The 17,164-nt window shown below is 47.0% G+C and overlaps 1 protein-coding gene across 1 annotated transcript in view; it reads left to right on the top strand.

Annotated features, from left to right (window-relative positions):
• LOC134022780 (cilia- and flagella-associated protein 46) overlaps positions 1–17,164 on the top strand; it is a 35,689-nt gene that overhangs the window by 3,005 nt on the left and 15,520 nt on the right. The window contains exons 6-39 of the mRNA XM_062464530.1: positions 14–137; positions 239–333; positions 950–1,108; positions 1,285–1,384; positions 1,885–1,983; positions 2,239–2,429; positions 2,525–2,753; positions 3,438–3,558; positions 4,790–4,910; positions 5,536–5,660; positions 6,036–6,169; positions 7,147–7,259; positions 7,476–7,688; positions 7,954–8,179; positions 9,415–9,564; positions 10,025–10,135; positions 10,356–10,537; positions 10,898–11,029; positions 11,230–11,395; positions 11,520–11,565; positions 11,876–12,023; positions 12,340–12,523; positions 12,828–12,981; positions 13,081–13,146; positions 13,249–13,469; positions 13,608–13,751; positions 14,174–14,335; positions 14,689–14,837; positions 15,173–15,271; positions 15,399–15,462; positions 16,024–16,176; positions 16,339–16,539; positions 16,640–16,746; positions 16,857–17,039. Of these exons, the coding sequence (XP_062320514.1) occupies positions 14–137; positions 239–333; positions 950–1,108; positions 1,285–1,384; positions 1,885–1,983; positions 2,239–2,429; positions 2,525–2,753; positions 3,438–3,558; positions 4,790–4,910; positions 5,536–5,660; positions 6,036–6,169; positions 7,147–7,259; positions 7,476–7,688; positions 7,954–8,179; positions 9,415–9,564; positions 10,025–10,135; positions 10,356–10,537; positions 10,898–11,029; positions 11,230–11,395; positions 11,520–11,565; positions 11,876–12,023; positions 12,340–12,523; positions 12,828–12,981; positions 13,081–13,146; positions 13,249–13,469; positions 13,608–13,751; positions 14,174–14,335; positions 14,689–14,837; positions 15,173–15,271; positions 15,399–15,462; positions 16,024–16,176; positions 16,339–16,539; positions 16,640–16,746; positions 16,857–17,039 (4,872 nt within the window). The remainder of the gene's footprint in view (positions 1–13; positions 138–238; positions 334–949; positions 1,109–1,284; positions 1,385–1,884; positions 1,984–2,238; positions 2,430–2,524; positions 2,754–3,437; positions 3,559–4,789; positions 4,911–5,535; positions 5,661–6,035; positions 6,170–7,146; positions 7,260–7,475; positions 7,689–7,953; positions 8,180–9,414; positions 9,565–10,024; positions 10,136–10,355; positions 10,538–10,897; positions 11,030–11,229; positions 11,396–11,519; positions 11,566–11,875; positions 12,024–12,339; positions 12,524–12,827; positions 12,982–13,080; positions 13,147–13,248; positions 13,470–13,607; positions 13,752–14,173; positions 14,336–14,688; positions 14,838–15,172; positions 15,272–15,398; positions 15,463–16,023; positions 16,177–16,338; positions 16,540–16,639; positions 16,747–16,856; positions 17,040–17,164) is intronic.

Raw genomic sequence — 17,164 nt, 5'->3', positions numbered from 1 at the left:
TCTCTTTCGACAGACTCCTTGTTGAATGCCTTGTGGACGCTGGCAAATGGAAGGAAGCTTGCAGTTTTGCCAAGGCCACGTCTGACTTCATAGAGTCATATGCCCCTGATCTGTATCCCCAAATCTTCTCCCTGCTGGTAAAACCTGGTATTTTTCAGAAAGTACTGTGACAAATGATCTTTTGGCGCCATGTGCCAGTGTCTTATTAAATAAACTAATGGAGTTATCTTCCCTATAGGTACGACACAAGTTGTTTGACTTCTCTAAATCCCCCAAACAAACAGAAGCAAGTCCTATGTTATCTGTTATTTACAAAATGCAGAACCTGAAACAGTAAGTTATGTTCTACCACACAATCTAGCCACCGCCCTCTGTTTCCTTAGCATTTTTCCTTGGTTTTTATCATAAAGATTTGCTATACACAGTTTGTTATTTATATTTATATATTTATCAAATTATTTATATGGCTGTGTTCTGCAGCATGTCTTCACTTGTAGATTGCACTATAGGATTTTGAATCTTCTTCAATTTTTTTTTTTTTTTTTTTATCCTGAAGTTTCCATATGTTGACTGGGACCCTCTGTAACCACTAGACCTAGGTCACTTGGCAAATGATATGCAGGTCTCAGCATGGCCTTGGGCCTTTGGACCAGTTTCCCAGGGTTCTGGTATACATGAGCAGTTTAGCATGGCTCATGGTGCTACTTGGAGGTGGTCCAGGCTCCTGTCCCCAGGCTTGTACTCTGCATGTCAGTCCTCATCGTTCACAAGCAGAGCCAAAGGCATGGGGAGGATGAATCACCCAGAACCCCCTTACCATCATCGAAATGACGTATATATAGTATATAGGTTATTACAGTATGCCTGAGGTTAATGCTTAGTTGTCTTTGTGTGTGTGTGTGTGTGTGTGTGTGTGGCGCACATGCCTGCATTATTCTGTGGGCCACAGTGACGTTGAGCTCAGCGAGGCGAAGAATGACTACACTGCTAAGTTGAGTGAGATATTCCATCTGCTGGTCCAGTCCGAACCACCCCCGCAACCCGCTGTGGCCCCAGACACCTGGCCGGCTCAAGATGAGAACCTCTTGCCCATCTCTCCTACCGACAGGTGTGGGACCCCGACCCTCCTCGGGCTCTTCTGACTCCAACATCACACGTTACCAACCAACTGGTTGATTTCAGATCCTCCATATAATGGGCGTATCACTCCACATAGCAATGGTTTCTATTCATGACTCATCATACAGTTCAATACGTCCTATCCTTTGTGTCCCCGTTCTGCAGGATGTCTTTCCTCCTGGAGCTAGCTTTGCTGGCGTCGCAGCTGAAACATCAGCAGATGGCTGCTGACTGTCTGAAAGAGCTCAAGACAGTGGGAGTCCAAGTGAGTGAAGAATAATCTCAGATAGTCTGATGTTTTAGCGTGTATCTATATTTCAGACATTTTCATATCATGCGATTATGCAAATATATGCACGGAAATTGCCCCCGACTCAGTTGGCCACTCGTCAGGAGAACTGATTAGCCAGCTGAGTTTAACCCCAAATGGATTTATTTTCTCCGCTTCTCTCTCAGTTATGTTTAATCACAGCCGTGGGTGGAAATCTTATGGGTAAAGAGACTTACAGCTTCATCTGGCCAATGCTTGACATACTGTACTATACTGTACCACGGAGTGATTTAAATGAAAAGCAGCAACGCGTAACACAAAACCACTTTTGCTGTTGACATAAAATTTAACTCGTTGTTTGGAATTGGGCCATCTGGTCTTCCAGTCAGTTAGCAGCAATGGACTGTGAGATATTGTCTTGGCATCATGGGCTCTGTTGCTCAGATTCTCTCTTACATTATCATAACATGTCATTTTTCCATGTTCATTTCCAGAGTGTTGGGCAGGGCATAATGATCGAATGTGTCGAGTGTGAATTGGACCTACAGAAACAAGGGGGCAAAATGAAGGATTACTCTAAATCCAGCGTGGAGGTATTCTTATTGAATTGCTGCGTGATCATCCAGAACATAATTATTTCAGTTGGTTGTGTTAACTAAATGTACTGGAGCTGTACTTCCTGCAAATGTGCCACATATTTTCTTAATGTTCTTTCTTAGTCATGCAAGGAAAATTGTAATGACCACATGTGCCTTAGCGTTGCGGTTAATCTGCAGTCTTACCAATAGCCAAGTGTGACTGCAGTGTGGTCTACAGGGATCTTACTGTAGGTGTTTGTTGTTCTACAGGCCCAGCTGAAGGTGGTAGGCAGGCTGGACCAGTTGCTGCAGAGTGCAGTGAGAGACGGAGAGGCCCATGTCATGCAGGGTGTGTGTGCCACACAGTGGAACGCCTGTCTACCTCTCCTGCAGCACAACCTCAGGAGGAAAATAAAGCCAGCGCTTCTCAGATTGGCCGAAGTCCTTGAAGACACCCACAGGTGACTCCTACTGTGTGCCTGTGCTGGGCGGGCGTTCATGTGCCCATTCGTGAATGTGTTCTGTTTCATCCCAGTATCGTGTGTGGGCATTTCAGCTTGCTGCTGGAGACCCGCTGTCAAGTCCACTCGGAGCTGGCGCTGATAGAGGAGGAGGAAGGGAGGTTGGACCCGGCCCTGGTTCATCTTCAGAAGGCCCTCCTGCTGGATGAGGGAGGGGTGCATCGCGAGCGCCTCTGCTCTGCTGTCCACCTCCTGCAGCTCAGTGGGACCCTCTATCAGACCCCCGCCAGGACAGAGGACCAGGCTGCCATGCTCATCCAACAGGTCCACTGCGGTCCAATACAAACAGTGGCAGCCCCTCCACATGTTATCTAGCACTGAGGCTGCTTTTTATTATTATAATGAAAACGAAAACTTTTGAAAAAGAGCACTGGGGGTAATGTTGCTTTTTTAAATTGGTTCAGTTTTAAGGGTCATTCACTTGGTGGTGTGCTTTGAGATTGTACAGGTGAACAGCATAGCTCCAAAAATATCTTTCTCTCTCTGTCCAGTGCTCGCAAATAATTGTTTTCCTCACTGTCCCAGTACCGTCCCAAAGTGCAAACTGAACTTTCCCAAACTGAACTTGACCTAGCCCAAAATGTAAATTCTTATGTTTTTGCATTTTGACATTCTGACATGGGTCTAGTTTATTGGTTATTACAGTCATGGGGCTCAAATACACAATTTTCTTGCTTGTTTCATGGTGGGGCTAACACAATTATGGGTGTGGCTGTAGTAAAAAAGTTTGTAAAGGTTTGAAAAAAGTTTGGGGAAAAAAGTTTTGAAAGGTGTCAAAAATATTCTCTACTTATTTCTAATTTCTAATTAACGGACGCCGTTAATTTCAAGCCCTGTCTCTGTCTCCATCTCACTTACTTTCTGTCTCTCTCTTTTATCTCTCTTTCACTCACTCACTCACTCTTCCATTTCTCGTTCTCGCTCCCTCTCTCTTTCTCTCCCTGGCAGGCGAAGAACGGGCAGCCACAGGAGGGGGTGAAGAGGAGACGGCCCATGCTGGTCACCGCAGGGCTCGCTCTGGCACCTGATGCTTTCCAGGTGGTACTGGACGCAGACAACACTGGACAAGGTACAGTGTTTTCACACTTTCTTTTACACAGTTGTATACATTACCTGAAGACGGGTGTTATAGGTCAGCTCATCATGGCTCTCGATTCCTTGAGTTTAAAAGGGAAACATTGGAAGAAGTTTAACTACCAGAACTAAGCCATCGTGAGGAGGATTTCATGAGTCGGGATAAGTTCTCTAGTCTTGTCTTTCATACCAAACTCCCATAGCCTGTGTGTAGAGGAATGTGAAGCCTGAGGGCTGTGGGCTAGGGCTCTTTGATCCATTCCCCCTACGGGCTTCCTGGTGCCCAGGATCAAATGAACACTCAGCTGCCTAATGATCCAGGCAAGGGCCCCACTCTGAAAGTCGTCCGGGATCGTTTCTGCTTATACAGGCGCACAATACTCTATATACATGCATCTGTGTAGGTCACGACTCTGTTCCTCAGGGACACAGTAGATTACACACTAGATGCTAGGATACCTATCCCCTAGCCCCGACAACTCAAGCAAAGAAAATAAAACACACAAGGGCAAGGAAGGTGTTTAAACATCAAAGCAAAACCCAGTGACACTGGACAACGAGGGAGCGAGCTGAAGTGTGTGCATGAAGATGAATTAGTCATAGCATCTCATTCTCAGGGTCTCCATTTGGCCCCCAGACTGTCACCAGAAATGTAGAGAGGTGTCTGTGAACTATGCCACTGAGAGCATAGTTCAGCACTGAGAGATATTTCCCGCTCTTTAAAAGGCAGCACGTAGCAACACCTATACATTATTCAATTGCTAACGTGCTAGCCGTTTCAGAGAATTACAGTTATGAGTGCTTTTGTTCTGAGGCTAAATGTATTCATTTATTCCTGATTAATCTGGGATTTCTGGCTTTCTGATTTCTCATCCATTTTTGTTGCCTTACAATTGACTGGTAGCAGCTTCCTCTAATTTATCACATGCCTTTGTATGTAAGACTAGGAATGTAGGAACATGTATTAGAAGCTTCACCACTGAACAAAAATGATTCTGTTCAATCCATACAGTACTGCAGCTGGAGAAATTGCAAACTTGATGAATAGGAACAAAATAATTTGGACAATGTTGGGCACTGTTGCCTGTGTAAATATTGAATAAGGAATTTGGTGTGCTGGTATGCACGAAAACTATTAAAATGAATCTACTGCAGTCGCTTTCTGTATGTAAATGTTCTATGTAAATCTATACTGAAGTGTGCTCCTGATTCTTCTGTCCCCTCAGGCACAGAGGGCCCTGGGCTTGTAGCCCAGCTCTCTGCCAGGGCTCAGCACCACGCTGCATGTGTAGGCAAGCTAGATGGACACGTGGCCAGACAGACAGACAGCAGCAACCACAGAGAGAGGTACGCTATGTTTTACGAACTTGATGCATATGTTTGTGTGGGAGAGAGCGAGGGAGAGGGAGGGAGGGAGGGAGGGAGGGAGGGAGGGAGGGAGGGGGAGAGAGAAATATATAGGACGCTAGCTGCTAATATTCACTAATCTACATTAAAGCTGCATGTCAAGGTTTTGCTGTACATGTACATTTTAATCATGTTTTGGACACTCTTGACATCATTAAGTTTCATGGTACATGTATGTATATAAATTAAATATACAATAAAATATAGAAAGATGAATGAGTCTCTTGGACACCAAGCTGAAGTGTGGACCAGTGTTCATTTGGAGTGCACACAGATCTCTTCCGTTGTTTACATCATTAGAGGGAAACTGCTCTGGGTGGGATAGGTTGCAGCCAGTAGTCATGAATCCATACTTCCAACCATCTGAAAAGCAAGTCATTAGGATAGGGTAGAAGCATACGTAATTGCAGAGTGGGCAGAAGTACAAAAAGAAACATCCAATATTAATATCTTCCCAAACAAACACCACTATAATACGGCTGTGCACAGTACCCCATGTCCCCATGCTTAGTCCATGACTTCTGTAGTAAAGGATTCCTAGATAACATATTTAAATTGTTTTCAGGATGAAACTGTGGGGAGCTTTAGCAAAGGCAGCCAGGAAGCAGGAAGTCTGGGATGTGTGTCGTGCTGCCTGTCGATTCTGCTTGCTTTATGACGATGGAAGATGGAAAATGCCCAAAACTGAGGGTGAGGAGCTTAACAACAATCACGCACGCAGTAATCAGTCACATCTTTGTGACTTCATGTGACCCCTGATATAAAGTATAGTAATTATTTGTTATTTGTTATTAAACAATTGCATCAACCATCTAAAACCCTTCCAGTGTTACAAGCTAAGCTTAAAGGCTTGATCAGTCAGTTTAAAACATGGCAGCTTAACTGCATGATGAAATCATTACAGGGGTAGAGATCCTTTAACTTTATGTGAAAAGCAATATTTATTGATCACTGGCAGATTGAAGGTTTAAACCAAGCTTCAGTTTCAGCAATTGAGAATGATACGTGAGGAGCTGCAATCGAGGCACTTACGCCTACCTTAAATGCTAATCTCATCCCCCACAGGTGAACGGAAAGAGGACGAGATCCTTGGAGACGGTTTCCATGGCGACCTGCGTCCGTTGGCAGTAGGACTGGTCCAAAGCACAGAGAGGGACTTGCTCCGCCTCTTGGCTGAAGTCTGCTTCATTAACGCAGAGGTGACGGTCACCTCTGACCCCTGGTCATGTATACGGGGTCGCATAAATGACTAAATGTAAATGTATACATTCGGGGGGAGGGGGGGGAGGACGAGACGATACCCAAACATCTGCTTTCAGATATGTAGTTCTAACATGTACTACTGGACACGAGGGTGATTGTCCAGAGGAGAAAACTGAGCAACCTCCATGCAGTTTTTAACGTACTTACCCTTACTTACTACCCTCACTTCCCTTGTCAGAACTGTAATACTACGGTTGTCTGTGGTTGTTGATGGATTAGGCCTGACAGTCGGTTCTGAATTCCCAAATATGCTGTAATTGAGAGAGAACAAAGAACATTGTTAGTCGCATTGTGGAATTCCATCTAGCCCGAAGATGTAGATGTTGATTGGTTCAACGTAGTTAAGTCTTGATGATGTCTGAGCTATTGTTCTTGTTTAGTTTTTCCGTACACCCACTCAGTTGACCCACGGCACCAGAACTTTATTAAGTCTTCAGAGATAGTGGCTTTGAAGCGCTTTGAAGAAAAGTAAAAAGTAGCTTGAAATCTATGAAAATAGATGATCCTGACAAAACTAGAAATGCAGTCTTGGCGGCCGCCGCCCCCCCCCCCCCCCCCCCCCTTCATGATATCACTCTCTTTGTTCTGAGAGAATGCGACTGCCTTTGTTTTATGGGAGGGGGGTTTCTTCAAAAGGTGCCCTCTCTTAATTTGATGACGGAGACCTTTTTTAGTTCCAACTGCGGTTGTCAGCTTAATTAGCCCAAAGCATTGTCTTCGAAGTTCACAGATGATTGTAGATCCCTTTGATCGCCTAACAGAGCCTTGATGACTGTGGCCACCTCTCTTCCTCTCCGTTAGTTAGCGGGAAGTGCAACGCCTCCGTTTGGTGGAGTTATTTGGAGGGCAGGTCACCTTCAATATCACTCAATGGTCCTTATCTGGACTTAGTTTCTCTGTTTGTCCCTGCTAGGCCACCATCCACAAGCTGCGCACCGAGGGAGTGCAGCTCAACAGCCCTGCCGTGCCCCCGGATGAGAGAGGGCGTGGCCCCTCAGACGACGATCCACAGTGGGCTGTCTACAAGTGGGTAAACAAAACGGAGCATGGGCTGGTGATGTAAACACACAGAACACACTGCGTTTGAGCCAATTATTTCCATGGACAGTAATCAACAACAGGTGCTTATTAGCCATTTTCTGTGTGAGTGGCCAGGCGTGTAATTGTAATCGCTGTTGTTACGGAGCCCCATTCTAATTCAGCAGATTGTTTGAGCTCTATTTATTGTTTACCCCCTCTCAGGGACTGGATCCAGAGTTTGTCGGCCTACGCCACCTCCAACTTCCTGCGTGCGGCGGACCTGGGGGCAGAGTTAAGGGAGGCCTGGGTGGTTGTCAACGCAGCAGTGTACTTGTGGAACTACAACAGCCATCTGCTGGCTCAAGGGGAGCACAGACGCCTCCTCGCCCCCTTTCAGAAGCTGGTAGAGCTGCTCAAACAGACGGGACACGCAGGGTTGGTCGGAGCCTCTTAACTCTGCACTCATACTGTCCTCAGTGGATACAATCAGAGGACATCCTCAGGACAACTTCCCTTTCTTATGTATAATATATAATTATACATAATGTATAGTGCATCAACAAAACCAGTGTTGGTCCTTGATCTTCTCTCATCAGTTTGAAAATAAAAACGCCCCCTAGTTTTCTCCAGGAGCTCCTCTCTCGGTTGCAATGGCTCAGGCTGATGTGACAATGGGAGCCTGGTCTTGTGTTGTTTCCAGGGAGCCGGTGTTGTTGGTGTTGCTGTGCGATGCGGTGGCCCAGGGGATGATCCAGCCCTGGAGCGGGGCCGGGGCCAGTCAGGAGGTGCAGGATGGTGGAGGCAGGGGGGCTCCTCCAGGGGACAAGGCCAAGAAAGCAGCTGGGAAGGGAGCTGAGAGGAGCAGCAGCGTCCATGGGGTCTCCCTGGACCCGGCTGCCCTGCAGGATGTACGCAAGGCACTGGAGGTGTGTGTGTGGGGTGTACTTGTGTTTGTTTATTTAACTGTGGCTTGGGGTAATGACTGTAATCGAATGCAGCCTGCGCTTGGTTGGATTGGGCATGAGAGATTTAAAGGTGGGCTAATATGGCTTGTCATGGAGGCAGGTTCATCCCTGCCTAAGCACATTGGATGGGAAGCGAAAGTGTCATGAGCTTTACCCTGAAGAGGCTTCGTTTGTTTTATTTACGTACACACAAACACAGTGTGTGACTCTGAGCTCATTGAGACAGACAGGGGTAGACCTGGTCCGGGGCTATCTTACACCTGGACTGTGGCACACTCCTACAGGGTATGTTTAGGGATCACAGGGCTGTATGTGTTCCTCCAGGGACCTTGCTCTTTGGAAATGCCAGATCTGTTTTGATCACTGAACTGGCCTAGTTCCTGTAGGGCTGCTGTAACTCATTCTGTTGTGTGCTTCACAAATGAACACTTTCTCCTTGGGCTTGGTGTCTTGACATCACAGAAATCCAGAAGATGATGTGAAGTTGAGAAACGTTGTAGTCGGATGAGTGTTGAGAGTGAACTTTTTGAACCCCAGGGTGAACACTTTTTCATTGTTTAAGAAGAGCATAGGCAAGAATGTTGGCCCCAAAAAGTATTATATTTTTAATTGTTTAAGGAGATAAAATATACTGAATAAAATTGACAAAAATAACTTCGCTTTTTATTGTTTAAGAAGATAACATAGACTAGATAATAATACGGTCACACGTACTCCCACACATACACATGCACATATAGTAGCATACGTTATTTTACTTGTTTAATCTACCCACCATCACATCACATTGAGAACATTTTGTTTAACTGTTCTTCCTGTTGCATTTGTTCCCAATTAAATCCTGTTTCCATTTTTTATCATAAAGAATTTACTGTACCATGTACATCAGTGCAAACTCTGGATGAAAGAAGCTTTATCAGTGAATTATTAACTACTAAGTGTCTTCATAAAGGTTCTCACTCAAGATAGGCCCTCCATTTTTTTAACACTTATCTTGTCAGATTTAAACACATTCCGATAAGGGCAACTTTGACTGTTCTTTGGAATGTGCAAGCCCGACAGCCCTGGGCTACAGAGCTGTAAGTTTAGAGCTGCATGTTGATATGCAAAAAGAATCTTCTAGATACTTAAGGCTTAGACTGGGCTTTAGAACCTTCTTGCCTCGGCTAACTTTTGTCCTCCTTTGTGGGTTGTAGCTTTGTGACTATGCACTTCACCTGTCCAACTGCAACATTCCTGGGGAGAGCGTCCTCATCGCTGCCAGGAAACAGGTGGTCTCCACGTGGGTGAGGTCCAAGAGGCTCCTCCAGCAGCAGGTTGGCCAAAAGCTGGACATTGACGACGAGGTAACACTGTCCACTCTCAGTTAGGATACTTGATCAGTTGATGGGTGGCGAGTAACTCATGTTCTAGTATACTGCGAAAACTGTACATCTGTGTGTGCTGATCTTGTTTTTAGATTTTAAATATAGTTTGACTTTTATCTAGTATGACTTTAGTAAGAGACACAATATTTTAAGAAATCTTATCAGGTTACATATTCTTACTGTGCTGGCAGTTATAAGCCAGCTCATAAAGTTTATTTTTGCATTTAAATACGATTGAGCATTTTTGCAGTGTATATGGCTTTAGTACACCAGTGACTTCGATGTTAGCGAGAACATTCAACAAGAACAGAATAAGAGAAAAATGGTCGATACACTTAAATCCCTGTGGCTTTCACCGAAACTCTGAATGTAACATTGTGATGAAATATAGGTTATAAAATATTGAGTCTCGTGTACGTGTGTTTTTGTGTCCCTCCAGTGTAAGAATGAGTCAGTGTCTGCCATGACACGTGTGCTGGTTGGAGTGGAGATGTTCCTGTGCAACAGTCACCCCAGACAGATGGAGTTCTCTGTCCCGAGTCTGTCTGCTGTATGTAGCGTGTCTGTACTGGGACCAGCGGGGCCTGGTTTGTTATTTAGACAGCAACTGCTGCCTTGAGGAAATCTTTCAAAGCCTGTTTTTGTTCTTATGTCAATGTTGAGTGCAAAAAGAAAACTCGAATATAATACCATGACTTGTTCAAAACAACATTTTACAATGCTCCCCTCCCCTCCCTTCTTCATCATTCTTCCTCCCCAATCCTCTCTAGTTGGTTCGCATGGCATCCGATTGCAAGTGGAGTGACCCTGTGGTAGAGCTGCAGGTATGGACCCAGCTGGCCTCCTTTTCCTACCACGCCCACGACCACAACCTTGTCAGAACCTGCACCCACAATGCACTGCAGCTGGAAGAAGCCGCTGCACAGAGGCTGAAGGTCATGCCCTATGCTCTGTAAGTGGCAGGCCCTTACTTAGCCTCTCACACCTAGAGGCTGGAAATATCAACAACACCTTGTGTCGTTTGGAGGCATTTCAGTGTCTTTCATTTCTATGTGGGTCCAAATATGGCTGTAGGAGAAAGTCGTCTTTGTGTTGCGTTTAATATGTGGTAAGAATGACACCTAGTGACCCCGAAATGGCATTGCAATTGACATAGAAAGGAAGTCGTATCAAAATCTTGTATTTACACTTAGCAAAATGTTGTTCTGTATGGACGTGTTCCCTTATCACATGCATGACTGTTGAATTGTGACTGATTAGCGGTGTCTTTTTCCCAAAAAACTAAAAGGCAAGGTGTGCTTTCTAATCACAGGTACAAGCCTTCAGCAGTGCAGGAGATCCTGAGCAACGCGGCCCTTTTGAGAGGACTTAGCATGGCCCACAAGTCCAGCGGCCATCCCCACAGTTACAAAGCAGCCCTGAGAATGCTCCAGTCCAGTGTCAGGTTGGTGTCTCCACCAGTTCTCACCACCCCCCTCAGGTAAAATCCTTTGAACAAAGCTTCAAACACCCCTTTGTAATCTCTCCATTTCTCATCCTTTCTTTAGATTTCTTTCTCTTTTTTCCCTGACTTTATCATCTCGATGTCTTCTGTTGAATTCCTTCGAGGAGCCAGTTCGACTCATGCCTTTTTCTCTGTTCCAGTTATGCAGAGCATGCTGGGAACCCTGCTCTGTGCGTGGCTGCAGCCAGACACTACTGGAACGCCTGCCTGCCCCTGACAGAGACCCCTGCCGAGAGGCAGCACCTCAGGGAGCCTCTGGAGAGCATCCTGCGCGCCCTGGCCCCCTGCAGCACCAAGGAGCCCAAGGTAAGGAGAAACCCCCCACGGCCTCAACGTTGCATTGAAGCAGCCGGTGAGGGCTGCCTCCGCGCCTTCAATCGTGGGAGCCTTGGAAGTGCTAATGCCTTTTCTTCCTTCCTGATGAAAACAGGGGAAAGGTAAAAACCTCACTGCTGGGCCCTCTGGGAGCTCTTCAGGTGAGTCTGTGTTCAAACCTCACATGCTCATGCTACTCCAAGCTCAGGTGGGACTGACTGAGCGACTGGCTGACTAGCTGACTGACTTTGAGAAGATGTCCTTCCTGTATTAAGGACCCATGTGGTTGTGTCTGTTCTCGAATGTATTCCAACCAGACCAGTGCGAATACATGTTTTCCATCTATACTCTTATGGTCGCCTGGCTCTTTTCATACAGTGCATGGTATGAATGCATAGAACATGATGCGCTCCTGTGTGGGCTCACTGACCTCTGACCTCTGCATGTGTACCCATGTGTGTGTGTGCATAGGCTCAGGGACCAGTGAGGGTGACCTGACCCTGATAGCAGCCATGTACGGGCTGCTCTTCCACATCCATGCAGACAGGGCCGACTGGAAGCAGGCTGTGCAGGTGCTGGACGAGGCCATCAGAGACATGCCCCGCACCAGAGCCAGGATGTGAGTACCCAGCAAGGGTTGGGATGGACCGAGGGAGGGAGGGGGAGAGAGGGCGGGAAAAGGAGAATGGTGGAGATCAAACAGGAGAAGCCATACTTTTTCAAATAGATTGCTTCACTCTTTGTGGACAGATGGTAATGCATGTACATGTTTTATTCGGGACTGAATTAATGTCAGAATGTAACAATATCATATTTGATGTCGAGGTTTCGAGATATTTGTTTTTCTACTGATGTTTATATGCTTGTGTTCATTTGATTGTTTAAAAAGAAAAATCCAAACTGATTTGTTTAGTTGTTCTCTCCCCGTCCTCCAGACTCCTGTTCAAACACAGGGTGTTGTTGCGAGCGCGTCTGGGGGAGAGCGTGCTGATGGACATGCAGAAGTTCAGGGACGAGGGGGAGCTCTCCTGTTCCCACATGTGGCACCGGGTGGCGCTGTGTGCTCAGGACGTGCTCCAGCAGCTGGCCAGCTACCAGAACTCCATCACATCCCTGGTGGTACAGCCTGTCACAACACTCTGGATTATACTCTGTTTCGTAATACATGATAGGATTAGCATTAGAAAAAGTGAACATTAGAATCCCTTTTCCAAGTATTTGTCCAAATCCCACCTACTAGCTTTTGAGTTAAACACAGCTGAGCTGTAAACAAGGACACGTTACCGTATGTATGGACATCTTATTGAACAAATCCTCATCTCTTTTTCCAACTGTATACATAAGGTATCCCATTTAGCAGTGTGTTACCCACTACAGACTAGACTTTGATAGCATTACTGTGTTTTGTTATTACTATGTCCAGTCTTTGCAGAGTCAGTGGCAGAAGGTCGACTACCTGTTGGAGTTTGGAGGATGGCTGTTCTGTCAGACCTTCCCCCTGGCTGATGCCCAGGACCAGGTCCAGTGGGCCATCGACATCCTGCTCCTCGTGGACCCTGATCAGGGAGGAATCACAGGTACTGGCCCCATCAGAGGCAACTAGTGTAGATTCTGTAAACATGGTTTGTATGTTGTGTCTTTTATACCTTATACTGTATGTTTTATTGACTCTCTAGATAAACCTTTGTCAAAGGGTTGTGAACCGAAAGGATTGGAAAGGAAGGAGAAGTTGCAAAGTGGAGGTTTGAACGTTCTCAGGCTTTGTCCAGTCATTGTTAACCTAAAGTTGACCAAGCGGTGTCTGTGTTTAAACCATTACATATAACAGTGTATCCTTCCCCCAGAGCCAGCCGAGGGGGCAGGTCTGATCCCCGTCAAGTGTGAGTCTCACATCGGGGTGCAGGGGGTACAGGCTTGTCCCTGTCTGTCTGACCTGAGGGATGTGAGGCGCCTGGACGGCCTGGTCCGAGCACACACGCTGCTGGCCGTCATGGCCGACAGGACAGACCCCCAGCACCAGCAGAACCTGCTCAGGGCCTACTGCTGTGTGCTGCAGATCTGGCAGGTTAGCAGCCTCTCTCCCACCAGACCACCTGTATTCTCCCTCCTTCTCCAGGAGCTTGGACAGCTTTTACTTTCAAATGCATATTTCAATATTCGTAAGCTCTAGAGATAGCATTGACCTGTGAGATTTTCTTCCCAGGTGTCCATGGCAACAGCTGTGGAGGTCATCAAGGAGATGCAGAAGAATCTCGCCGGGCAGCCGTCCCAGCTCCCCCCCTCTGCCACCTCCAGAAAAGACAAGGATAAGGAGAAGGACAAAAGCAAGAAGACCAAAGATGTACAAGTAACCTCCAGTCCACTCCCAGGGCTGTACATTTTAACCCTTGTGCTGCCTTCGGGTCACATGACCCAAAGGTTCATAACGAACCATCATTGTGTTTACCCAATTTTACCCAATTCAAAAACAAATAAAAATAATTTTCTTTTAACTTTCGCAATGTGGGGGGTCTGAGACAGCCCAACGGTTAAAAGAAAATGCTTCACTTTGTTTTTGTATGCTGTAAAGTTGTCGCAATACGACGGTGGGTCACAATGACTGATGAGTCAGCATGACCCGAAGATAACACAAGGGTTAAGATGGGGAAATGGCATTTATCAGAACAGCCTCCATTGTCTAGCCGGTGAAAAAACCTTTCCTACAAGAGTCAGCTGTATCGTACACAGCAGAGATCCCATCACAACTGTTCCATCTGTGTGTCCCTGCAGCCACCCCCCCTCGAGGAGAAGCCTAAACCCAGACCTTACAGCAACGCCCTCCCCTGCTCTCCTGAGGAGTGGGCCCGCTACGACTGCTCTGAGGAGCTCCGCCAGGCCTTCAGATACGACTCCAGCCCCAACAGCATCAACACACACAGCATCAGCAAACAGGCAAGCCCCTCAGCCTATGCTGTGTCCTGGCTCCAACTCCCAGACAACCTCTGTCAGAGATGTTGGTGTCGAGGTAGCGCGACAGCTGTCTGAGCCATTGTGAGATAGCGATTGTCAATGATTGTTTATCGTCGACTGACTTGACTGTGGCTCATATGCCACTGGATGTGTAATCCAACTGTAATGTCATCATCTTTTTTTCTTCTTCCCCTTTTAAAGGCCTACAGATAAAGACATTTAACTCTCCTCGAAAGTCAATCATTTGTCAGATCAGTCTTTCAGTTTACGCAATTTTTTATGAGCTCATAAATGGTTGTTTTTCCCTGGTCCTCCTGCGTGGTGTTGCTGTGCAGACACAGAGCATTTTCTTCCTGGATCTGCTGGCCAAGGAGCTGCATTCTCTCTCCCTCACCCACCTCACCCTGCCCATAATGCACCTGGCCGAGGTCATCGCCCATGACCTGCTGGACAGACAGAGCCTCTCCGATCTCTACCGCCTCAGGTAGCCTGAAGCACGTCAGCATGAAGCATGTCAGCATGAAGCACGTCAGCATGAAGCATGTCAGCATGAAGCATGTCTGCATGAAGCATGTCAGCATGAAGCATGTCTGCATGAAGCATGTCAGCATGAAGCATGTCTGCCTGTGCCGGGGAGAAAGTTTAGCCAGCTTCTTTCACAAAAAATCCTTGCTACGTCTTTTGGAAAATATCCGACAATCTAAATGCTGTGATTTTCGCTCCGGGTGCTGTCCTCCACAGTGCAGGTGTGTTGATCTATTGCGAGTAGCTGACATATAGTGTACATTTTTTTCTGTTGGTTTGTTTCATCCTCTTTAGAATCGTAAAGACCTGTTGCGAGTCGGGGATGGAAACATGTTCCCCGTACCGTGAGAAGCTCCTGAGCCTGGCTGGTCTCCCTGAGCAGGAGCAGATGGAGTACGTCTGTCAGAACAGCCCAGCTCACAGAGGGGGTCACAACCCTTTTCACACTGCATGTTTTGCTTTCCCGCCACATGATCTCGCATCAAGATAACGCTACAGATGATTGTTTACCACGCTGCAGGTGCCGCAGAGCCCTAACCCTGCAGGCAGAGAGGAACGGTCTAGAAGGATGCAAGAGAGATGAGGTGAGCTCCACCTCCAAAGCTGAAACGGCCGAGTGGAACAGAGAGAGGCTGGGAACAATACCTCAAAGGGGTTTAACCATCCCACGGGTTTATTAAACCTGGAAGTGCCTAGAACGAAATGACCCTTGAAATGAATACCTTACATTGAGGTTCATATTTTATTACAGTTGAGAGCATGATTGGAACGTAGGGCTGGTGAATTACAATGTCGACAGGGATTTATGCCCTAACTGCACTTTTATATTGTGTCAAGATATCACATTATTATTACAGGTTCATGAGAGTTAAATTAGTTCTGCCATTAAAATTGAAATGGCTGTCATCACTTCTGCCAATCTTGTTATCACCACCATTACGTTTTATGATCATTATTAATGGTTGTAATTCTTCCTCTTACCTTACGCTTATCATGTAGCCCACGAAAAACCTCAGATTAATGGTAATCCCTTCAGATTCCCCATGATGTGATTCAGTTGTAAATAGTCAGCCCAAGGGTTCAGAATGCAGACAGTGTGCTTTCATATCATGCCAATGCATCCACTGTCTCCTCTGTGATTGCAGCCGTTTGTGCTGGACCACGGGGGGGTGTCTGGGAAGCAGGGTGCGGATGTGTGGGCCCCGGGTGTCTGGGTAGACAAGGCGGAGGTGTGTCTGAGCATGGGGCTGTACCAGCCGGCCAGACAGCTACTGGCAGAGGCCCAGCTGGTGGCCAAGGTGAGCTGGCTGCCTAATCACCATCATTATAATTGATCTGATCACTGTCGAACTCTGTCAGCAACCGTAGAACTTTGGTTCCATTGTCCATAACATTTCAGTGATAGTCAGTGAATGCCGCACGCAGTATTCTTTTCATTTTGTTTTCTTGAATCTGCTCAGGTGCTAGGTGACCAGGCTGCAGTGGCTAGGGCATTCTACGGTCTTGCAGTCCTAGCCAGCTATGAACAGAACCACAGCCAGGCTCTAGCCCTGCTGGAGAAGGCCCGGGAGCTGGGGGGCGATGAGGAATTTTGGTATCAGGTCACGCTCGCTCTGGTGAAATCCACTGTGGACCTGAAGGCTCCGGATAGCGCCGCTAAGGTTGCAGACAGCCTTATGTAACCCGCTGTAAACCTAAGCCTGGCACATCGATCCCTATTCATGTATTTTTCAACGATGAAAATGGTGTGCCTCTCCACAGGTCGATCAGATCATAAAGCGGGGCTGTGGGGCTCTGAAGGTGGTGCTGGGGCAGAGGCAGAACAGCGCTCATTACCTACGCTTCCTCCTCACCTCTCTGGAGACCAGGTAAAGCTGCAGCTAGACGGCATTCGCAAGTCTCCCGCTGCAGTCACCCGACCTGCCCTGCCATGTCCAGACATGACCTGCAGAGGTCCCTGTGCTGCTCTGTCTTCCAGAGGGGCGCGAGAGCGTGTGTGCGGAGCCAGGCCTTGCGAGCCCGGAGAGACTCTGTCCAGCCAGTCAGTACAGAAGCTGATGGCTGCTTGTGATACGCTCAGAGAGGCTGTGGGAGGTTTCCTACGGCTGGGCCGGAGAGAGCAGGCTGTTGAAGCTCTTCTGGAGCATGCACAGGCTCTGAGGTACATTTAGTCATTTTAGTCATTTAGCAGACGCTCTTATCCAGAGGTAAGGGTGTAAGAGACACACATACAAAATCTCTCGCACACACACACACATACTCACACACAAATACCCCCCCCCCCCC

The sequence above is a fragment of the Osmerus eperlanus genome, chromosome 6 (assembly GCF_963692335.1).
Source record: "Osmerus eperlanus chromosome 6, fOsmEpe2.1, whole genome shotgun sequence".
Lineage (NCBI taxonomy): Eukaryota > Metazoa > Chordata > Actinopteri > Osmeriformes > Osmeridae > Osmerus > Osmerus eperlanus.
The sequence above is the reverse complement of the archived record's forward strand: the minus strand, read 5'-3'. Positions and strand labels throughout refer to the sequence as shown.